At 33.9% G+C, this 26083-nt stretch overlaps 1 protein-coding gene across 1 annotated transcript in view; it reads right to left on the minus strand.

Moving 5' to 3' along the window:
- LOC150105775 (uncharacterized) overlaps window positions 1-26083 on the minus strand; it is a 625951-nt gene that overhangs the window by 505852 nt on the left and 94016 nt on the right. The window contains exon 5 of the mRNA XM_090394343.1: window positions 22502-22614. Within this exon, the coding sequence (XP_090250469.1) occupies window positions 22502-22614 (113 nt within the window). The remainder of the gene's footprint in view (window positions 1-22501; window positions 22615-26083) is intronic.

Genomic DNA, 26083 nt, shown 5'->3' on the forward strand with positions numbered 1-26083 from the left:
TTTTTATTTATTTATTTATTTAACTTCAATTTTTTTTTTTTTTTTCCTATGTTCTTTTGGGTGGATTTTTGCTGCTCTTCCAATTTGCAGAAACATGATATGAACTAAGGGAAGTGAAGAAAAATGAGGATATAAATAGAACCTTAGGAATGATAGCTTTGGCATGGTGCATGAAAGCTATATGGAGATTTGGAGATCATTTCTTTTAAAGTCTTGGCTATTTTTTTGTATTCATGTATCTGGAATAAGAATTGTGATTTAAAGTTTTTGATAATACATAAGATAAAAAAAAAATTTATATCTTTTACTGAAAATGTGAGAATTTACGGTTTTCAAGTAAAGCACCACAATGAAAACATATAATGGCAGCCCCTTCTCTCACTTTATAACTGACACAGATACCAGAGGTATCGCATGTAATAGAGCATGCATGAGCGAAAAGAACACAGTAACTAGGAAAATAGTACATTGAAAAAAATACGGAGAATTTTGGAAGTGATAATGGAGATAGTAACCGTGAAATATTTCTTATAGAAAGGAAAAAGTTAAAAGTTATCATGTCACAAAGCATAACTAGAAAAACAGCTGTTATAGAAATAACAGCAGTTTTTGAATGTGATAGTGGATAATTCTGTATGAAGTCTTTCATTTAAGATAAGACAATTAAAGAACCTTAGATTTATCTTTTGCTTAAATAACTAAAATAATTTCGATCCAGTTAAAAGCTTTATTTATTTTTAAGTCTTACAATGAGATACTTGAATATTAAAAGAGAAATATACAGCTTGCAATCCTTGCAAGCTGTATATTTCTCTTTTAATTAATATACCTTGGCATTATTAAACTATTTTCTTTTTGGTATTCAGAAATGTGAAGACTCAATTTTCTTAATTATTGAAGATATAAGATTGTTTTAAGAATAGAACAGAATTATCATTAGCAATATATATACATCAGGAAAAAAAAACCCGAGTCCTTTGATTTCAGTAACAGAAACCACTCACAGTCAGCAGAACAACTTTCGCAGTGAAAAGAAAACACACCATCGTGTGATAAAATTTTTTCAGATGCTATGTTGATGAGGAGAAGGAAGGGAGGTGATGAGACTGCTTGTGGATGTGTCAGTCTTATGAGTAGGATTTCTGTATACTGTAAATATCCACATGCCTGGCTGGTGAGTAGACAGTGTTTTCACTCTCCAACCTAGTAGACAGTCCTTGCTCTCCAACCAATAGGCTGTGGGGTCAAATCCATGGCATAGAGCACTTATGTATATTTAGGTAACAGATGGTCTTCATTATGCAGTGTGAAACCACTAGCCAGTTTACTGGAGATAAACAGTTTTTCCAAATGCTTGGGAAAAAAATTCCATTTTTCATCTCTGAATTATCTAACCATTAGATCAATCACAGTACTAATGCATTATAGATTTATAACTTGGTAACTTGGGAAGAAAACAGTTCTGTAGATAGAACTGAAAAAACATATTTTCTAAATAATGTACCGTCAAAATGAGCATAATTCCCCAAAATATATTGTACAATTTGGTCAGTTAAATCCTTAAAATATCCATATAGATATCCCTATGTATATGACAAATACTGCATTGCCCTCTATTTAGAAAGAAAAATGGTGGAAGCAATGTAGTAAGTTCAGTATTATATAAAAATACTAAGCAACATTTTCACTAAAACATGTGCTATAATTTTGATTAATCTTGATTTGAAACAAATTGCCCAAACTTTTGCATGGTATTATTTAATTACAAAAAAAAAAAAAAAAGAAAAGAAAAGAAAAGAAAAAAACATAAAAATAAGTTCACAGGAAGAGTTTGTCTGGCTACTGTTTTCTCAGAAGATACTCTTTTCAGTCTATACAGAGCCAACTCTCACTGCAGCAAACAACACTATAACAAACTCACACACAATAACAAAATACTGAAAAGCTAAGATTGTACCCCAAAAAAAGTGAAGCAAATAGCCCACTATGACAACTATTCTTGTGGTCCTTGTGAATTTGATATAGTAAGAGAATCAACTGTATCTAGCTTTTAATGAGATCTCTACTAATCACAACATAAGTATTTTGTCTCAAGAACTAAATTCACTTGTTTGATTATAGATTTTAGAGTCCAAAATGAAATCACAGCAATGGAGTAAAAACTACACAGATATTTTCTGTTGTGATGAAAATATCTGTGTAGTTTTTTCAGAGCTTTTAATTCTGATTTAGATTAAGAGGCATCTCTACTACCTCTTTTTAAAGAAAGGGATCACAATTGCTTTTTTCCATTCTATTGAGGGTTGGGGGGGTTTCTAGATGAATAGATTTTATTTTAAAATAATAGAAGTCTTTCTTTGAACCTTATTCCTGCATATCTATATAATTCTGAACCTAACTTATCTTCTCCAGGTGATTTTCTGTTTCTTGTTTCTTTCAGGGTGATTTCTATATTATGTATGAATTCTAAATAAGGAACTGGATTTTAAGCAACTGAAAATTTATAAACTGGCCTCATTCAGAAATGCTATAATACGAGGGTGGTCTGTAAAGTTCTTGGCCTAACAATGAAAAAACGAATTTATAATTTCAAAATTATTTTTATTTTTCAACATAATCTCCCTCAAGACTAATACATTTATTCCAGCAATGCTCAAGTGCCATTATCCCATACCTGTAGCGGTTCTCAGTAAAATCTGCAAAATATCCCTCTACACACCATTCCCCAGATTTGGCTCCCTCTTGATTCAAAGAAAAATGCTGATCAGCGAGGAAGAGTTTTAGTTTTGGGAAGAGATAGAAGTCAGAGGGAGCCAAATCTGGGGAAATAGGTGGATGTTCCAAAAATTCATAGTGCAGATCCCTTAATTTTCCCATTGCCAAAACACCTTTGTGGGCTGGTGCATTGTTATGAAGAAAGATGACTTTTTTTCTTCTGCAAACCGGGTCTTTTCTCATGAATTTGTTCGTCTACTCTGGTTAAAAGATTAGAATAATATTTCCAGGTTATTGCTCTACCCTTTTAAAGATTAATAAACAAAATGCCTTTAGTATCCCAAAACACTGATGCCATGACCTTTCCTGGTGATGGAACAGACTTTGTCTTCTTTGGCACTGAACAACAGGCTTCTGTCCACTGTTCTGACTGCTGTTTGGATTCTGGTGTGTAAATGGTGAACCTAAGTCTCATCCATAGTAATAAATTGATGCACAAAATCAGTTTTATTCTTGTTAAAATGCTCCAAGCACTGTCAAGAGATTTTAATGAGAGTGCGTTTTTGTCTGCTGTGAGCAAGCGCAGCACCCATCTTGCGCAAAGCTTTTTCATTTGCAATTCTTCATGCAAAATATATCCTACATGTTCTTTTAATAATGCCTATAGTCTCAGCAATTTCATGCACTTTGACTTGCCGGTCATCCAATACGATATCGTGCACTTGATCAATTGTTTCAGGTGTTGTTACACTTTTTGGACATCCTTCACATGGATCATCTTCTGAAAAGGGAATATTCTTGTAGGCTGGTACAGCCACGTTTAAACTTGGCAGCCCATTTCTTAATTGTCAAAAATGAAGGAGAAGAGTACTCAAACTTTTATGAACTTTGAATGAATTTCTTTTGCTGTTAAACCTACTTTTACAAAATTTCATTTTAGAAATTATGGACTTTACAACCGCATTATAAATAACTATTTTAATTTCCGACGTTTCGACCTTCATATTAAGGTCATCATCTGGAGTATATACAAATATAAAAGGACAAGCTGAGTTACATTTCACACAGTAAGCTACAGAAACAATGATTTGATCACCCGTTATTCTACTGGCATGACCTCTAGTGAAGAACAAAAAAAAAACACAGATAACATTACAAATTAATTAATTATTTAGAAACTACATCAAAGCTAAATTCTATTTAAGATAACATGAGAGAAACATTCTTTCTTATAGATAGTTTTCTTACAGTAACAATGATGTCCTATTTTTAACATTATATTATATTAGATTTAGGATTCTGATTATCTACAGTCCTGTTAATAGTTAACTTTTAGGGAGAAAGGTTCCGTGAGTAGAATATGTGCCTTCCATATGCATGGGATTTTTAGACCATCATTATTGTTCAGACTGGGGTAGTTTAATCTCACAGGCTTCCTTAAATTAGCATTCATAACATGTTTTGGTGTGATGTAAACAACTGGTGCCTTTCCAGTCAATTCCATGTCAAGTGTTCAGGGCATGATCAAAAAGGCCAGCTTCACCATAGTTATTATATTTAATGTGTCATTTATGTTCCTTTTGTCTGATAGGAATTGTGCATCCTGTTTCCCCTATATATGGTAGATTACAGGTGCAATAAATACAGTATACTCCAGGGTGGGCCAGCAGAGGGAATGGGTCTTTGGATGAGTTGAGTAAGCTTTTTAATTTTGCAGGAGGTTTAAAGGTGGCTTTGATGTTGTATTTCTGTAGTATTCTGTTTATTTTATCTGATGTCCCTTTAATGTAAAGAATGGTTATAGTTTTATTGTAGTCTGGTTTATCTTTGTTTTTTATTGAGGTCTTGTTTTGGCTGGGGGGAAATAAGAGCCAGCTGGTGGCTGTGCCTTCTTTTTGCACATGAGAAGCATTTTTCCCCAAACAAAATAACATAGTACATGGGCAAAGGGCACTATGATATTGGGGAATGTCATGTCATTCACTGGGACATTCATGAAAACAGACCTGGGACATTGATTAAGCCACCACTATTACTAAAAGTATTAATATGACTTTGTTTTCTAACTATGTTATAAATTGGATATAGCTTTGATTACACATAGAAAGGATGGAAGGGGGACTTCTCAGAACAGTAATAGAAGGTAAAGTTCCTGGAAAAAGAGGAAGGGGTAGACCATCAATGAGATGGATGGATGGTGTGTGTGTGGAGTGACTGATCTTCAGAGAGTTGAGGCCGCCAGAAAAGCATACAACAGGACTACATGGCGAGGCCTAGTGTGGCACATCACCAAGCATCGGAGTGATCATATGGCAGAACCAGCAGTTTCTTAATTAACGATGCTATATACCATCTTTGGTATACAGCATCATTAATTATCATCTTTGATTATCATGGACAACCTCAGTAACACTGAAGAGAATTATGATTTACTATGTTGAGATGAAATAATTGATTACATAAATGGAAACAGATTAATACTTCAAATTGTGCCTGTGCAAAGTACATTTAGTTTGATATACACTATAGCAGGGATTCCCAAAGTGTAGGTTGCAAGCTGATTTTGGGTGGGTTAGGTTAAATATTAAAATATCAGAGTAGTTTACATGTTCATTAGAGAGTTTTACTCATCGAGAAACGTCAGATGAACAACTCAAAGTCGATTCAGTTAAAGATCACACGAGAATTACTACTTCTGTCCAGTTTCTCTCAGATTGCAGATCTATAATCAACTCTCGACAGCAATTACACTTCATTATTGTGCATAGCTCAAAAATGGAGGCGAGTAGACAAACAGGTCAAGATATGCTCGATCGAACAAATCTGTGACAACATGTCATGACGTACTTAGTATAGCTGCATGTTGTCACAGGTTAAAGTAACAGGTGCATTGATGCAAGTTAGTTGTTTGTAATTGCAACTGTTTGTAATCGCAAATAAAATTAAAGTATTTTCTTAATTTAATAATTAGTGTTATGTAAATAATAAGTGTTTCTCTAATTATTATTTTTTAATATTTACTGTAATAATGAACGAGTGGTTGATAAGCAATCTGGCAAAAATGCAAGTCGCTGTAAAGGAAACCTAAAAAGAAGGATCAGCAGAAGACGAAATGTACAATTGAAGAAAAATTGATGAAAATCCTTCAACAACTATCAAAACGACGAAAAGTAGTAAGAAAATAGGATTCTAACTACTTAAAATTTGAATTTATGTGGAATGGTGACAAAGGAGATCCATGTCTGCAGTGTGTTATTTGCTGTGAAATTCTCATGAACGAGAGTATGCGACCAAACAAATTACTTCGACATACTGGGACAAAGCATGTAGATTTGAAAAACAAGCTGCTTCATTTTTTTGAAAGCAAACTAAAAGAATTGAATATTCCAAAAAATATGCTTTCTCATTACACCAGTATTAATGAAAAAAACTATGCATGCCTCATACCTCATTAGTTTGTAAATTGCACAATCTGGTAAGTCCTCACACCATTGGCAAGTCATTAGTACTCCAAGCGATAAAAGATGCTGTTTTAGTTATGTGTGATGACAAGAGCATTTAAAGAGATTGAATTAATTCCACTTTCCAATGACACATTTGCACGCAGAATCGATGAAATGTCCGAGTGGGTAGAAGATCAGCTTATAAACAGAGTTAAGGCGAGTAAATTTTTTTCTCTGCAACTGGATGAGCCAACAGATATACAAGGTTTGTCCCAATTGATTGTTTTTATCTGTTTTATATGGAACAATGAGCTGCATGAAGATATACTATTTTGTAAACAAATCATTCAGGAAATTTTCAGAACTCTTGACACTTATGTAAAATCGAAGGAACTGTACTGTATGAACTGTGTTCGTATATCTATGGACACTGCATAGGAAATGTGTGGTAAAAACAGTGGTATTGTAATTTGGCATTGTGGTAAAAATAGTGGTATTGTAATGTTCTTAAACTAAGTCTAAATGCATCATGGGCTCACTGTAGTCTTCATAAAGAAACATCAGTATCTAAAATGATATCACACAATTTGTAAAACATTTTAAACACTGCCATGAAAATCATAAAGTTCATCAAGAGTTCATCCATTACAGTCATGCTTATTTGAAAAATGCATTACACAAAATCTTTGCATGATGAGAGATTTGTTTTAAAGTTCACTTCTTTTGGTAGATATATTTGCAAAATTAAACAAACTAAATTTATACTTACAAGAAAACGACAGAGCTGATATATTTGCAGTACATGATAAAATTCGAGATTTTACCAAAAAACTTTATTTATGGCAAAAAAAATATTAAGGACCGAAAGTATGATGTTTCGAGACATTCGAAACTTTTATCATTGAAAATGAAGTGACACCAGCTGATGACTTAATCTCTGTAATAGTTACACATCTAGACTCATTGAAAGAAAGTTTTATTATTTCAGAGAAGAAATGAAAAATTGTGAGAAAAACACCTGGATTGTGAATCCATATTGAAGTGATGATGTGGCTACTGGTATATCTATGAAGGTAGATATAGACACTTAGCCCGAAGACACTTCATTGAAAATGAATTTTGATTAAAAAATTGATACAGTTTTGGCTATCAGTTCAAAACACACACATTCAACTCTTTCTACCGCAGCAGCTTTAAAAGTTTATTTTTCACTTGGTTAGAGTATAATAAATTTAGTTTAATCCTTTATCCAAGTGTGAGCAAACAAAGTTTGCGCCTGAAAGTATCTTCAGGAATGGGGTAAGGTGGTACAACACCAGGGCACTCCTTGCAAAGGTGGAGCAAGCTACCAACACTCCTATCTCAGTATCTCCCATAATGCAAAACACATTTCCTTGCGGATATGTCTAATGTTATGCATTAAGGGAAGGGCCACAACCCAGACTAGTTTCGACCTTTATTGAGGTCTCTTCAGCGGGAGCCAGGCCCAAGTGGAGATACCAGGCAGAAGCATTAGCAGGTCATCTCTACCTATAGGAGTTGCCAAATGGTGTGCCACCCTTTTTTAATAAATTACTCTGGATAGAGAAAGATGTTGAAAGTTTATTTTTCACTTGGTTAGAGTATAATAAATTTAGTTTAATCCTTTATCCAAGTGTGAGCAAACAAAGTTTGCGCCTGAAAGTAATTTATCCAGAGTAATTTATAAAAAGGGTGGCACACCATTTGGCAGAAGCATTAGCAGGTCATCTCTACCTATAGGAGTTGCCAAATGGTGTGCCACCCTTTTTTAATAAATTACTCTGGATAAATTACTTTTATCCAGAGTAAACCACTTGGGCCTGGCTCCCACTGAAGAGACCTCAATAAAGGTCAAAACTAGTGTGGGTTGTGGCCCTTTTTTTTTAGACACAGTACTTTTCTAATTCTGCTACCAGATCCACTTCTTTTCCATTGATACTTATGTTGATGATGCCTAATCTTGAATTCTACCGATGTTATGTTGGAACCTGTTTTGGTACTTTTCACTGTTCACACCGGTTCTTGATGAAAACAGGGAGTTTGTTAAACCAGGAGATGGCTCAGCTGCATGACATTTCATCTTGTTGTATCATCATTGTCTTTTAGTTTAAAACCAATCTGGAATACCATTTGGCTGGCTAAATTCCAAATTGCCAACTCATCCTCATTCATTCGGTATCTAGATAGATACCTAATAACAGGATGAACTACAAAAAGGTAAAGATTGGGCAATTAGGTCTCAGAAATATTAGTTATTCTTTGCATTCCTTAAAAGGCTGGGGGGGGGGGAGAGTTCCTCCTAGTTATATACCTTTCAGCCTTTTTAAAAGGGATTTATGTAAAAAATTTTAAAAAGTTTAAATTAATATTTTTTAAATATTTAATTTTTTTCACATATTTTTTAAAAGAGGAACATACAGGGTGTTCGGGATAAATTTGACATATTTATAATTAATTATATTTTTCCGTAAGTTACATGTATTAACACACACTTCTCTTCATTTAAAAGTTTGGACCCTTCTTCATTCATATACAAGATGTCAGAAAGGATGGATAGCTGGAACCCACCTGAATCATGGAAGAGAATAACTTGTATCATGATGATTCGTGCCCGCCATCAAAATAAGGATATTACGACTGCTGCCCAATGCTCCCTGAATACAGTAAAAACAATCAGGCATGAACTAGAGACTTGCAATGGTGACTACGAGGATGTAGCAAGAAGAAAGATCCCTAGCAGACGATCTGATTGCGTTCGTACAGCAGAATTCCTCGCAAATCTGCAGGAACAGGTGTTGAAGAACCCTGGCATTGGAATTCGGGCTTTGTTCGTGGAGTTGCTAACTGTAGTCAAGCCCTGGATAACAAGGGTAGCCAATGGTAGGCCGTATGTATGGCAGCAGGATTCGGCCCCTTGCCACACCTCTGGGAAAAGTCAAAAATGGTTGTCTGAAAATTTCTACGACTTCACCAGTCCAAATGTTTGGCCTCCAAACTCCCCAGACCTTAACCCCATGGATTATTTTGTATGGGGCGCAGTTGAAAAAGACACCAATCGCACTTCCAGTAATACAAAAGCCCAGTTAATGGATAAAATTAAAACAGTTTTTGCGGCCCTTCCCAGGGAGACTGTAGCATCAGCTTGTTCGAGGTTCCGAAGCAGAATTGAAGCTGTGATCGATGCTAATGGTGGTTATTTTGAGTAAATCTTGTTGATAGTATTGTAATTAACTCTGCCTGTAATGTTTTTTTGTCAATTCATTAAATTTAATAGATACAAAGAAGATTTTCTTTTTCCTTACGAAACTGTCAAATTTATCCCGAACACCCTGTATATATGGTGGGTGATCCGAATATACTGAATAAGGACTCGCTGACCAATAGGGCCATAACGGGCAATCATCTTGACTATAAGGGAAGTGGCACTCCCTTAGCTGGATTTATCCTCTTCATCCTCTACTTTGAGGAAGATCCACTCACTTTAATCTTTCCTATAAGGCCTTATCAACCAACTCTTCTTATTTTATGTCCCTTATGCTATTATAGGTACTTGAGGCCATGGGGGTCTTTCCATTTCTGGCTTTATATCTATGTCTCCACTATAAACTTCTACTATAATCTACTCTTTCCCCTTCAATATACCCTATTCCTCCTATGGGTTTAAATTTGGAGGAACTCTTTCAGAAGTATTAAAGTAGCAGTCCCCTACCATTGGACTATCCATTGGAAGGCTAATCAACTGACATGGAGAACGTTATTCTATTTTTAAGCAGAGAGAAAAAGGTAATCAGAATGAATCTGAAAAACGACCCTGAAACGGAAAAGGTAAAACAAAAATGGAAACGACAAAATATAATACATATAGCAAACTGGAATGTAAGAGGAATAGCATATAAAGAAATAGAATAAGACCAAATATTAAATGAAAGAAATTAAAAGGACCAATGAGAACTGAAAATTTTTCTGTGATAAATATAGTGGATATATGGGGGAAGATTAGCTGTGTTCTTCTACTAGGACCTTGGCTGACTAGCCATCAGTCATGCTTGTAGCATGTTGAGCACAGTTAAGCCTGGGATGGATTTCCGTGGTGGGCTGGCAACCTACAACATGGTCAAATCCTGATGGAAGTGATGTCTGTGCCAATATTTCTGTGAAGTCTGGAGGGCCATACCCAGGAAGTCTTAGTATCATGCCTCCACGTGGATTCCCCCCCCCCCCCCGGAAACATGGTGTCGTAATGAGCCATGACAAAGTTGATATTGAGCAAAGAGCTGGCAGAAAGCTATAAAATGCATCTCCCAAGACGTCATATGGCCAGCGTGGGAGATTAGGCCACAACCCCTCCACTACAATGCCAAGAAAAAGAAAGAAAGGCAGTAAAGTCCATGGCCAGAATGGGCAAACACTGGATGTGACTAAATTTCCCCAACTATATGACTACTATGATCGAAACCATTTATGGAAACCGGAGCATGATGCGGTGGGGAAGCTTTCCCAAATAATAAGCAATACTGGAATAGCCCAAAGAATTCATAAACATAACAGGAATCAATACAACTCTTTTCCTCCATATAGGAACATTTAATTGTCGAACATTTAAAGAAGAGGAAGACCTTACCATCTTACAGCAAGAACTAAAACACATTAAATGGGACATCACAGGTTTAAGTAAAGTTCGCAGGCAAGATGAACATTTAATAATACTAAAAAATGGAGACTACTTATACTATTATGGGAAAACTAAAGGACAATACGGAGTTGGATTTCTAATTAAGAAAACAATTGCACACCTTATAGAAGAATTCAATTATACAGATAAAAGAATAATAGAAATTACACTTAAAATAAACTCCAAACTTAAAATCAGAATCATCCAAATATATGCTCCCATCTCATCCCATACTGAAGAGATAGAAGTATTTTATGACTCACTGCAGCACACTCTAGACAAAAAAAAAAAGAAATAGAAATCAAAACTACTATAGTAATGGATGATTTTAACTCCAAAGTAGGTCATTCCCATTCACCAAATAAAAACACAATAGCACCATACATATATGATATAAGCAGCAACTCAGGAATGGCTCTTGCAGAATTCTCTATCAGTAACAAGCTCTACATTATGAACACATTTTTTTAAGAAAACTCTCAAAAGAAAATGGACATGGAGAAGACCAAATGGAGAAATAAAATAGAAATTACACTTAAAATAAACTCCAAACTTAAAATCAGAATCATCCAAATATATGCTCCCATCTCATCCCATACTGAAGAGATAGAAGTATTTTATGAAATAATTATATACTGTGTAACAATAAAGAAATAGTTGAAAATACATCAGTACTAAATCAAGTAAAAACAGGAAATGACCACCGAATGGTGAGAGCCAAAATTAAAATAAACCCCAAATTGGAAAGAATAAAATGGCTAAACAACAAAAATTCAAGAAGTTTTGACTTAAAACTTATTGAAAACAAGAAGAAGGATTACGAAGAAAAACTCAATCAAAAACTAGACTTAATAAATATATTTGAAGTAGAAGACATAAATAAAATAAGCAAAAACCTAACGGAAGTAATAATCTCAGCAGCCAACGCATTCAAAAGCAACAAACAACAAAAACACCATAAACTTTCAGAGGAAACCTTACAACTACTAAAAAAGAGACGAAATATGAAACAAGACAAAAACTTAATTTCTAAAATAGAATATGCAGAACAATAATGAAAAAGATAAGAAATGAAATAAAATCTTATAACACTAAAAAAATAAAAAAATAAAATAAAAATTGAAAACAATAAAAATATGAGAATACTAAGAAAACATTTATCAGTTGGCAAAAGTCAAATAACTGCAATAAAAGACAAGAATGGAACTATAATAATGAACCAAAACAAATCCTAAGCAGACGAGAAGAATTTTATAAAGAACTTTATAGTGATCCTTTAATAGATAAATCAAATACAAATAACTCCTTTCCATCGCATATAGAATTCATCCTCCATTCACTTCAGATAAAACAAAACAAGCATTAAAATAAATGAAAAATGTTCTGGTGAAGATCTAATTCACACAGAATTAATTAAATGAAGAGGAAATAATATCATTCACCATGTCACAAACTTACTATTATCTATGCCTAGAAGAGGGGAATATTCCAATAAACTGGAAAAATGCTACTCTGATACTGTTATTTAAAAAAGGGGACAATGAAGTAGTAAAGAACTATAGACCAAGTAGTAGTCTCTCCAATCTGTACAAAATTCTCATAAAAGTAATACAAACAGGTTAACCCCCTCTTCTAGACCCAAATCAACCAGTAGAACAAGCAGGATTCCACAGTTGATCGTATTCATGCAGTAAAACAAATAATAGAAAACGCAGGAGAAAACCAATTGCCTCTCTGTCTAGCCTTTTTGATTATGAAAGGCATTCCATCCCATCAAAATTAATGCAATAATCAGAGCACTCCAGAATCACGGAGTTACTGGAGAATATATCGACCTCCTCCAGGAAATATACCTCACTGCAACAGCAACAATCCAACTTCACACGAGTAGCAATAAAATATCAATTGAAAAAGATGTCCGACAAGGAGACTCTCTATCACCCAAAATCTTCACAACAGTCCTTCAAGAAATATTTAATAATACAAACTGGACAAACCTTGGTATAAAAATTAATAACAGAAACTTAACACACCTAAGATATGCAGATGATATCATAATTTTTGCAAACACTCCAGAAGACCTTAATAGAATGATAGAAGATCTATATCATGAAAGCAGAAAAGTCGGTCTAAAAATAAATATAGAAAAAATTAAAATCATGTTTAATCATTTTGTAACACCAAAAAACAAAATAATAGAAAACAATTTCTTGGAAAGAGTCTCTTCATATGCATACTTAGGTCATCTCATTAATCTAAACTGTGGACTCCAAAAGGAAATAAATAGGAGAGTTCAACCTGCCTGGGGTGCATTCAGAAAATTGAAAAGCATTTTTCAAAACAATGATGTCCGACTCTGTTTAAAAAGGAAGACATTTAACCAGTGTATACTTCTAGTCATCACATATGGCTGAGAAACTTGGTTGCTGGCAAATAAACTAACAACAACTCAAAAAAAAAAATGGAGAAGTTGATGCTAGGCATCACATTAAAAGATAAGAAGCGAAACACCTGAATAACAAGCCACTCACATCACTGACATCATTCTTCACCATAAGCGACTAAAATGGAAATGGACTGGAGATCTATCAGGGCGAGAAGATGCACGATGGACCATTATAGTAACGAACTGGATCCCAAAAGAAGGGAAATGAGGCGGAGGATGTCCTAAAAGAAGGTGGAGTGATGAACTGTCAAAATTTGTTGGGAAAAATTGGTCAACGATTGCCAAGAACAGAGCAAGGTGGAAAGAACTGGAGGAAGCCTTAGTACAGCAGTGGACAGAAAATGGCTGAAAAGAAAAAAATGAAGATATAGTGGAGTTGACAGAGATCAAAGAGCACAAGCAGGTGTTATGATTTGGATTCATAACTCCCTCTCAAAACAGTTAAAACATTATAAATTATGGAATGAAAGAATAATAGAAACTAGAATAAAAATAGACAGAAGTTAATTAACAATAATTGGTTTAGAGGCCCAAGAAGGAAGAAAACAGGATAATACTGAATTTTATCATCAGTTACAAAATATATATAAGTAAAATAAATAAAAAGTATTATGTAATATTAGCAGGAAACTTAAATGCAAGAATTGGAAACACGAAAATTAATAACAATATAGGAATATATGGAGAACATGTCCACGCAGTTAGCCGAGTGGCTATGCACATCGCAACCATATGCCTGGGAAAGGAGTGTCCTAGGTTTGATTCATGTTGTTGACACGAGGAGCTTAAGGATCTTTCTCAGCCATAGCCAAGTTAGCTGGTCGTGGGTGTGGACAGTAGGGTTTTTCTCCCCAGTTTATCTGGAGTTTTTCATCCCGCAAAGCAGGCAAACCGTCCTTGAGAACTCAATACCACTATAGACATAGAATACACAAGGGCATAGGGCTGACCACCTTATCCTGTGAATGGTTTAGGTCCAATGATTAATAAAACCCTCAACACTGCAAGGTAAAAGAGGGAAAAGGAAAATGAGATGAAATGGAGAACATACTCTAAACAGGAATGGTTAAAAAATTGATCGACTTTGTAGTTTATAATAACCTTAAAATAATGCATTTTTTCTATAAACATAAAGACATGCATAATTATACTTGGGCAGCAAGAGGATTGAAATCAATATTAGATTATTTTATCTTAAATGAAAAGACAAAGTTCTCTTTAGATTTTAGTTCACAGAGGATATAAAATAAGTAGTGACCACTTCCTCGTTAAAATAAAATTAAGATTACCACCTAAATGGCTACAAATAACAAGAACAGAAAGAAAATTTAAAACATTTGTTTTTAAACTAGGTTATTAAATGACACAAATACACAATGGGCATATAAAAAAAGAATTAACCACTATTTAGATAAAATAAAACAAAATGAAGAAATAGAATGGCTTAATATAAAAACGATACTAAATACAGCAGCAAATGAAAGCTTAGGAAAGACCAAAAAATTCAATAAAAGAAAAAACTGAAGATATGCAGTGATACAATGAAAGAAATAATCAAAATGAAAAAAAAAAAGGAGCATATCATAAATGGTTAAGTAGTAAAAGATAAGAAGATGAAATAGAACATAAAAGAATAAGAGCCATAGTTAAAAGAGAAATCAGAAAAAGACAGAGAATCATCAAACAAACTTGTTATCAATTTAGAACATGATTTATATAAAATAAGACCCGATGTACATAAGATTAATCATCATCATCAAATTCCTCACATGTACCCTCAAGGGATGTAAAAGATATGATTGTACTACATGAAAAATTTACATCATTACTAACTTCATGTTAAAAAATTTTCTCCAAATCAGTCTGTTACTTGTCAAGATTCCAACATTATCAGATCTTATATTTCTATCGTCTAAGGCACTTTGTACCATATCAATCCACCTATATCTTGGTCTCCCTCTGGGTCGTTTTCCTGCCAACCTGGCAGAGAACACTTGTTTTGCCAATCTTTCCTCGCCCATTCTATTTAAGCCCATACCACCTGAGATTAGCTCTGCTAACACATTCCAGGATGTTGACAATGTCAAAATCTTTCCTAATATCCTGGGTTTTTAATATGATATTGCCATTGATGCCATCTGTTCACACCTCTAATCTTTCTCAGGCCTCTCATATCTGCGGTCTCTAGTCCTTGGTCAAGTGTTTTACTTCTGACCCAGCTCTCAAATCCATAAGTTAAAATCGGTTTGAACACTGTATTGTATAATTTAGTGTTCCGAATAATTCTCTCTTATTCCATATGAATTTATTCAATTGACTTCCTACCATACCAGCTTTGTTGATTCTGTTGTCAATTTCCATATTTAATTTACCATCTTCACTAAAAATCGTGCCAAAGTAGCTGAAATGTTTTATTTCTTCCCCATGTTCTCCGTTCACAATGCAGTTGACATTTTCAATGATTCTACCTATTTTCATTGTCTTTGTCTTTTTACTGCTGACCTTCATACCATATCTATTATAACAGTTATTCAATTTAGTCAGGGGAATCTTGCAAACTGGTAGCGGATTTATTTAGAAGTTTAACATAGTCATCATAAAGCAAAGAGCTCACATTAACTGCAGACTTACAACTCAAATAAAGACTAAGTATTGCTTGATATAATGCCCCATTGACACCATATAACTGTACCGTATTGAATAGCTTCTCTCTTGGTACCTTGTCATATGCCTTTTTCAGATCGACAAAACTTAAATACAGATCTTTGTTATATTCCCATGCTTTCTTGACTATTTGTCGTAAAGTGAAGATTTGATTCTGACAGCCTCTATTTAGCCTGAATCCCGCTTATTCTTCACCCAGCTTTTCTTCCACAATTCTTCTCAACCGTTTCTCAAGTATACTTCCATAGATCTTGCCAGGAACACTTAGTAGGGAAATACCTCTGCAATTCTCACATTCAGTTTTATTTCCCTTTTTATATATGGATACTATGAGAGCTCTACTCCAATCATCGGAAATTCGTCCCTGTGTCCAGACCACCTGAACTATGCAGTGCAGCCACTGTAAGACTTTTATACCACCATACTGGTCGAATATCATCTACTCCTGCTGCCTTTCCACACTTCAACCCTTTCATGGCTTTTTCTACTTCAAGTATGCATATGTATTCCTGTCTGAATGCCTGTTGAGTGTTTTTCACCACTGTGCTATCACTGCTTGGGTAATTTAGCAATTTTTCAAAGTAATTACTACATACTTCAAGGATATCTTTTTCTCCTGTTTTCATGTCACCTTTATCATCTGTAACTCCTTTTATAGTACTCATTTTCCTGCATTTCTAAGCTACTTCAAACTCCTTTTACAGCACACATTCCTCCATTTCTAAGCAACTTCAACAATCTCCAAAATATCTTACCAAGTTGATATTTATTTTCTTTGTCCTCCCATGACATTTGTTTAGCAAGTTTTACACAGTGTATAGCTTTCTTACATTTGTCTCTGTATTCTCTAAGAGCAAAAGCCGATTTATCTGCCAGGAACTTTTGATATGCTTTCTTCTTTTCCTTCACCATGGAGTTCTGATTTTTCTATCCTTGCAGACAACTTCACTACATGCCTCTCTGGCTGAATCGATCAGCGTTTTCTTCAAGGCTTGCCACTGAATCTCCAAGGTTTGGTTCCTGTTCCCAAACTCTTTCATTTTTTCTTCACTAATCTTTCTGTATTTTAGTCTACAGCTCACATCTGAGAGAGCTGCTCAACTTTTATTCGCTTTAAAACTTTCTTACATGTTATTCTTTTCAATATGAAATTCAATTTAACCTGCTCAAGACTAAATAGTGATCACTTCCAATTTCAAATCCTCTGTACACTCTGGTGTCCTGCACCAGGGAGAAAACATCACTATCAACAATAACATAGTCAATGAGACTTTTCTTATTCTTAGCCTCTTCTCTCCATGTGAATTTGTGCACATATTTATGTTGGAACATGGTGTTAGTAATAACCAGTCCATGTCCTGAGCAGAAATCCAACAGATATTTGCCATTATTATTAGCTTTGCTCTTTTTTCCAAATTTTCCCAAAATATTTTTGTATGTCTCACAATCATTTCCTACTCTGCTATTTTGATCCCCAACAAGGACCAACTTTTCATTTTTAATTGTGTCAGTTGCTTTCTCTAAAGCATCAAAAATTCCTCCACTTCTACTTTAGCAGAACCTTCTGTGGGACCATAGGCACAAATAAGTCTCATTGTCCAGTTCCCCAATCTCATATTTGCCCACATTACTCTACTTGAGACTGACTGCCATTCAAGAAGATTAGCCTTGATATTTTGTGTTGAATACTATGGCTACTCCTTCTTTTCCTTGATTGTCATTGCCTGAATATAATATTTTGTATTTATTGCTCAGAAAGATCTCACCAGTTTTTGTCTTTTTTGTTTCAGTCACCCCTATTATGTCGATCTGGTACTTATCTAATTCCTCAGCTAGCTCCATTTCTTTGCCATTCAGGCTTCTTACGTTGATAGTACTGATCGTTAACTCTGGTGATGTTGAGTTGGGGTTTGTTTTCAGATTTGTTCCAGTAGCTGACTTTTTGCTGTTCACCCTGGTTCCCTGGCAAAAACAACCAGGGCCTTATTTAATCAGGAGATGCCCCGGCTGGCATGAAATTTTGTCATGTTGTTCCATCATTTTGTATATTGGTTTAAGTCAATGAGAATGCAATTTGGTCAGCTGAATCCCAAACAGCCAGCCTATCCTTGTTCATTCAGCATCTAGGTAGATACCCAATGGAGTGCACCATGAGAAGCTGAAAATTGGACATTAGGTCAGAAGCCCTGGTCGGTACTCTGCATTCCTTTAAAGGCTATGTGGAGGTCTCCTCTCAGTTATACAGCTTTGATCCTTATGCACCCCGTATATAAAATTTTGAACATTTAAGTACTGATTGCTAAAGAAAACATAAAATTAAACACTGAATTGAAATTAGAGGAATTTCTATACAGAATTGTGGACAGATAAATATTTAAAAAAAAAAAAGATAACTGGCAAACAGTTAATAAAAATGAAAAAACTAAAGAAGAATTAAAAATCAGCCTGAAAGAAACAAGAAACGGAAAGTCACCTGGAGAAGATAAGCTAGGTTCAGAAGTATATAAATATGCAGGAACAAGGTTCAAAGAAAGACTCCTATTATTTTTAAATTAAATCTATTCAAATGGTTACTCCCCAATAGAATGGAAAAAAGCAATTGTGATTCCTATCTTTAAAAAAAGGTAGTAGAGATGACCCTTAAAACTATAGAGCATAAGTATACTAAATTCCTGTTACAAAATATATAGCAGAATTTTAAATAACAAACTAATAAAATATTCTGAAAACTATTTTAGAAGTGGAGAATGGATTTAGAAATGGACGTCATGTATAGACCCAGCCTTTTGCCTAAAATTAATAATAGAGAAAAGCAGAGAATACAATTAGAAACACACATTACATTTATTGACTTTGAAAAAGCATTCAACAAAATTAAAAGAAGCATTTTTTTTAACATATTAAAAGAAAGACAAATACCAAATAATATCCTAAAAGCCATCATAAGTATATATGAAAATAATCAAATACAAATAAGATTAAATCATGAGCTATCATATACAAGAGAGATAAACCAAGGAGTCCAACAGGGATGTCCCCTCTCAGCAACTTTTTTAATATTTACCTAAATGAAATAATAATAAAATGGAATAAAAATTTCCATCAAGGTATTAAACTTTCTCCTACTGTGAACATAAATGCTCTCCTTTTTGCTGAGAACCAAATAATAATTACCAATTCTGAAGATAACTTACAGAAAGATATTTTAAATTTAAATGAGATAACCAAAGATTATGGAATGATAATATTAACAGAAAAAATGATGGCCTTTAAAGGACAAGATCCAGTAAGAACTAAAATAGTATTAGATAACAAGATCTTAGAACAGGTGAATTCATTTAATTACCTAGGATGTATGATTACATATGAAAATGAAAAAGATATAAACGTAAAAATTGTGAAATATTTAAAAATAACAGGTATAATTAACTTTATATTTAAACCAAACCTAGTTCAAAACAAACAGACTGAAAGTATACAATACATTAGCCCTACCAGTCCTATTGTATGGAAGTGAAATCTGGAAAATAAAACAAAAAGATAAACAAAGATTAATAACAGCTGAAATGAAGTTTATGCAAAAAAAACTGCAAAGTATACTCTATTTAATCACAAAAGAAGCGAAGAAATTATGAAAGAATAAAACCAGTAATAAGTAATAAAAAAATTTAAAAATATAAACATAAATGGATGGAACACATTCAAAGAATGAAAACAGAAAAATTACCAAAACAAGCCTTAAAGTACAAGTCATTAGGAAAAAGAAAACCAGGACATCCTCATAAAAGATTCAACGATGACTTCTAATGCCAGAACAGGCCACTCAAGGCCTAAATCTTTGATAGGCATGATGATGATATATTGATTAAGATTATTCAATGAAAAATGTAACAGTAGTAAAGCGATATTTTTTATTCAAACCCCCCCCCCTTTTAAAAGATGCATTACAAGTGTGGGTTACGAAAAATTATCATTTTCAAAAGTTGGTCTCGAACCATAAAACTTTGGGAAGCCCTGCACTACAGGATAGTATACAGATTAGGGATTCCTTAATACAGTGGATTAATGTGTTCGATGCTGTGATCTACATTATTATTCTATGTACATAATTTTAATTTTTATTGTGTACATATTATGTTTTATGATGTAGCAATGCCATAAGAGTACCTAATAAGATTAAATAAGGACACTAGTCAGATAGTGTAAAAATATAAATAAAGTATATAGATAAAAATATATATAAAGCACAGATAAAGTATAAATAAACAAAGTAAAAATAAAGTAAAATAAAGTAAAAAAAATCTGCTACAAGTCTGCAAGATTCTTTGACTGAATTGAATAACTGTTGTAATAGATATGGTATGAAGGTCAGCAATAAAAAGACAAAGACAATGAAAATAGGCAGAATCATTGAAAATGTCAACTGTGTTGTGAATGGAGAACCTCAAACATTTTAGCTACTTAGGCACGATTTTTAGTGAAGATGGTAAATTAAATATAGAAATAGACAACAGAATCAACAAAGCTGGTATGGTAAGAAGTCAGTTGAATAATTACATATGGAATAAGAGAAAAATTAGTCGGAACACTAAATTGGCTGTATATAAGACAGTGTTCAAACCAGCTTTAACTTATGGATCTGAGAACTGGGTCAGAAGTAAAACACTTGACCAAAGAGTAGTGACCTCAGATATGAGAGTCCTGAGAAAGATTAGAGATGTGAACAGATGGCATCAATGGTATCATATTAAAAATTAGGATATTAGGTAAGAACTTGACATTGTCAGCATCCAGGAATGCGTTAGCAGAGCTAATCTCAGATGGTATAGTCATTTAAACAGAATGGGCTAGGAAAGATTGGCAAAACAAGTGTTCTCTGCCATGTTGGCAGGAAAACGACCCAGAGGAAGACCAAGATATAGGTGGATTGATACGGTAAAAAGTGCCTTAGAGGACAGAAATATAAGATCTGATAATGTTGGAGTCTTGACAAGTAACAGACTGATTTGGAGGAAAATTGTAGATAGGAAGTTAGTAATGATGTAAATTTTTCATGTAGTACTATCATATCCTGTACACCCCTTGAGCATGGCAGGAATTTGATGATGAAGTAAAAATAAAGTAAAAATATGGATAAAGTATAAATAAACACTATTGTTTACTATTTGGGAATAACTTAATCTAGTACCAACATACACTTATATATATGTATATATCTATATACATAATATATGTATGTATATAGATCCAACAAAGGCTGGAGCTATATGTGAATAGAAAACTGCCACAAGAACAGGAAAGCTTTAGGAGAGGAACTGGAGACCAAATAGTAAACATGAGATGGATTATGGAAAGAAGCAAGAGAATTTAAGAAAGAAGTATTCATCTGTTTTATTGATTGTATGAATCACAGCAGACTACAATCCATGCAATCACAGTCTCTGGAGAAACAGACAGTGTTCGAGTGGAAAAAGGGATGTGTTAGGGTTGCATACTGTCACTATCTTTTTAATATTTATAGTAAATATATTATGAGAATGGTTAACTTAGACAAAGATTCAGCTTGAATTAAGATTGGTGGCAGAAAAATAATTTAAGAAATGTAAACGATACAACCCTCACAGCAGAAACTAAAGATATGAAGCAGTTAATTCTATTGGTTAAGAGGGAAAGTAACAAAGCCGGGCTTAATTTAAACATCAGCAAAACAAAAGTGATGGCATCTGACAGTTTAAATGAATTTATAATAGAGGGAGATAAAATAGGAATTGTTGAAAGTTATGATTTACTGGGGTCCAGAATCAGAAATGCTGGTAAATGCGAAGATGAAATTAAAAGGATAGATTTTTTTGTTTAAAAAAAAAAATAAATAAAATATATTAAACCTGACGAAAATTATGAAAGATAGAGGTGCGAGTAAGACCACAAAAGTTAGAATTGTCAAAGCAATGGTATTTCATGTAGTGATGTATGGATGTGAAAGCTGGATTATTAAGAAGAGGGACAGAAAATGAATTGATTCATTTGAATTATGGATGTGGAGGAGACTATTAAGAATCACATGGACTGTAAGAATGGCCAATAAGAAGGTTTCAGAGAGTATAAAGACAGAATGTTACTTGGAGGCGATGATCGCTAAACAAAAGTTGATGTATTTTGGACATATTATGTGAGTTGATGAATCATTGGAAAAGGCAGTTATGTTGGGGAAGATTGAGGGGAATGAGAAGAAGGGGAAGACCACAAAAGAGTTGGATGGAGAAAATAAAAAAACTTACCAACTTGAACTTACAATTGCTGAAAGAAAGGACAAGAGGCCTAGTGGGATGAAGAGTCTTTGTTCACAGGATCACCAAGAGTCAAAAACAACTGGATGGCATATAACAACAACAACAACAATATAGATATTATGTGCATGTTTATACATACTTGCAAAATAAGAATTATCTCTAACACTTGTTAGCTTGAATTAGAGAATTCACTTACAAATCAATTTCAACACATTTTCAAATATATATTACTGTTTAATGAGCTACTTACACTGCAAACCAAAACGCCAAGATGATGATGTCGGTGTGCATTTTTTTGCCTATGATGATTAATTTGTTTTCCACATGATGTACATTTGATAATCAAATTTTGAATATCCTCATCTGCACAAAAAAATAAAATAAATAAACAAACAAACAAATAAATTTCACTGTTCTTATCAATTTTTTCAACTTTTAAACATGCACACACAATGTTGGAATCAGCATTGAGACAGCACTAGATTTCAGAGAAACCAAAACTGTAGGATCCTGAATAGAGTGTGAGCCATTCTATAGCCCAGATCATACTATTCACTCTTTTGAAAATATTTTCTGGTAATAGTGATAAGTATTTTGGACCATTCTAACTTCAAAAAGACCAACATTTCAGTCACCATTGTTGGATGTAGTGGCACTGGTCCAGCCCACATCAAAGATTCCAGTTCGTTCCAAAGATGCTCATGGTTTCAGATTGGTCTCTATATAAATATAACAAGTTTCTCCATGCTTTCCTCAAACCATATCACAATAGTCCCTAGAGTATGAACTGGTGCTATAATTTTAAAAGAGCCACAACTGTGTTTCATAAAACTGGCATAGTTTAGGAAGCTTTGCATTATCCCAAAGTGCTGTATATCCATTGGCATTCATTCTTCCAAAATCTACAACCAAAATTCTGTCCTACAACAAGAAACAATTCTGGACCATTAAACCTTTGGTATCAAACTTGGCAGCTGGGATGATGCACTCAGAAATAAGGGGTTCCCTAGACATCAGCCACATTCACATTTACCATTCCCTATCGCAGCCTTCCAAATAGTCAATGGACAAATCATGTTCTTTATACTACAGTTAGATTCTGTGTGACTACTGAATTTCCAATACCACTCTTCTGAGCAAATTCTTGGATTCCTTCACATTTTATTATCTTCAAATTTTCATTGTCAGGGAATTGTTGTCTATTGTTAATTTGGGGAATGTAGTCTTTTACCAGTGTCAAGAATGAAGCATATTAGTTCCTCTACATATGTTATTAAAAAAATACAAAAGTGTAGTTCCTCATCATTTCAACTTTTTTTTTAACCCTGCCAGGAGGAAATTTATATTAAATTTACATTTACATTTTTGAATCAATATTCATATTTACATTTATATTTTGACATCTATATGTACGCATTCCTATATCTACATCCATATTTATATTTTTATATCTACTTATATTTACACTATATAATCCAAACATTATGAAGTAGTTTATATTATTGCATTACAATGAATACAAGTTGATCCTATTGGCAAAATTAAATAATTCTGAGTAATACTTTTGGATAAGTCTCTGTTTTGACTCTGGATACTAGTCTCTCCAGAAGTGATGATATGTTGCATTAGGGGGCATCCGAAAGGAGTCCAGTAGCTGACAGTCATACAGTAAGTGATTGAAAGTCTGTTAAAGGTGTGGACAACAAATGCATAATAGCAATTCCAGAATATGGAATCTGCATAGGTAGTAACTTAATTTTCAATATCCTGTTAGTAGTGTGGCTAAACTTGGGGAGAAAGAAAGAGAGAGAGAGAGAGAGAGAGAGAGAGAGAGAGATGGAGTGTATTTTCAGTCAGAGACTGGTACTGATACTTGAAAAGAATTCTTTTGTTGTTGAACTGTTTTTAGATGTTTTCCATTTTTTCTTTTCACGAGCTTATTTCTTGCAAGTGTTTTTATAGCACATTTTGAGTACTTTTGGTAATTTATTTCTAACCAAACTTACAGCTTTTTTTTTTTTTTTTAAGCCAGCTAATCCACATTCTCTTTTCCTGCTATCCCAGTATATACCATGACCTAGCAGAACTTAATTTCTCGTCCATCTAGAGTGTAATTCATTACACAGACCTTGTCTGCTCTATTAAAGCTAAGTGGTTGTTCTGGTTTTTTATGCTGTCTTTAGATTAAAGGGCGTAGAGTTCTAATTCCCAGATATATGTAAGCAAATAAACTACAGCAAGTTGTTCTGCTTGGTTGTTAGCACAAGGAATGCGATCAAAAGCAGTGTTCTTGTATAAAGGACTGTCTGTAATATACTATAAAAGAACAACTGATGTTTCCTTCTGCTTTGCTCCTGTCAGTGCATATATGGTATTTGACATGTTCAGGACTTACCTTCTCCTTAATATATGTTTTCTTTAATGAATGAGGCCACCTACTGTAGTGAAGCAGAAGTTCATAGCAGTTTGGATCAATGTTGGCATTTCCATTATATCTTCCAAAAGTAACTTCATAATATAAGACAGAATTCTTGCATTTTCAGGAAAATTAGTGTTAGACCAGCAATAACGCAAGCTGACTTAAAAGATATTGTCCTGTAGTCGTTAATTATTTGTTTAATTAATTAATTAATTATTTGCAGCCAGCATGAAATTCTGTCATGTTGTACCATCATTTGAAATTTTGATTTAAGCCAATAAGAATATAATTTGGTCGGCTAAATACCACATTGCCGGCCCATACTCATTTGTTCAGTATCCAGGTAGATATCTAACAGGGTGCACCACAAGAAATTGGGGATTGGACGTTAGGTCAGAAGCCTAGTCAGTTCTCTGCATTCCTTTAAACGCTTTGTGAAGGCCTCAGTTATACAGCTTTGGCCCTTAAGCACCCTGTTAAATTTGTTGTCTATCATTAATCTTAGGTATTTTAGCTCACTGGCTACCTCTAGAACCTTCCCATATAGGAAGATCATCATCATCATAGGTTCTTTTGATTTTCTACTTGAGATGTGGAACACTTCAGATTTGGTGCTAATGAGAGTAAATTTCTTTTAAGGTGCCCACTCTGCAATTTTAAAGAGTTCTTCATTGGCCGTTATTTCTAACTGTAAGCTGTCACGTCCTCAAATCATCATCATCATGCTATCGGTGAAAGCTATGACTTTCGTTTCCGTAGTGAAAGGAAGTAATAATGAGTTGTATTTTTCAGAAACTAGTCCATAACCAGAATCTTATGGAAAGCCTCATTTGACTTATTTTGTTACAGTTGTGGTTTTCATTGTTATGGTTGCTCTTTTATCTCTAAGACAATTTTTTGTAAGGCACAGTAAGGTTTTTGGGCATTTGAAATCTCTTAATAGAGTAATTATGACTGGTCACCACAGATATAAACAAAAATATTTTGGTTTATATCAAACTGAAGTTATTACTCTAACATGGTAGTTGTCTTCATAATTTATTACAATAAATGCTGATCACCATGCAAACATGAAAGAATGGATTGCAACAGTTAGCCTTGGTATGTTTTTTTATGATACCATACTAACCTAGTATGGATGCTTGTATGTTGATTATCACTCAAATTAATGATGAGTGGAGAAAACACAGACCTAGAGATAATAATAACTAACTAAATTTATTTAGCCAATTAGATTATTAAGCCAATATTTAAAGGCATATCTTCATGGACACACAGAAATATACTAAGTAAAGGGACACCGGCAAACACAAACTGAGTGTGAAATGTGGGATCCTACAGTCCTAACTCATGCTCTTTATGAGTGTAATGACAGAATCTTGCTGAAAGTCTCAATATGATCTCCCAGATTTT

Source organism: Typopeltis vanoorti, chromosome 6 (assembly GCF_054136105.1).
Source record: "Typopeltis vanoorti isolate ZY-2024b chromosome 6, IOZ_Tvanoo_1.0, whole genome shotgun sequence".
NCBI classification, from domain to species: Eukaryota; Metazoa; Arthropoda; class Arachnida; order Uropygi; family Thelyphonidae; genus Typopeltis; species Typopeltis vanoorti.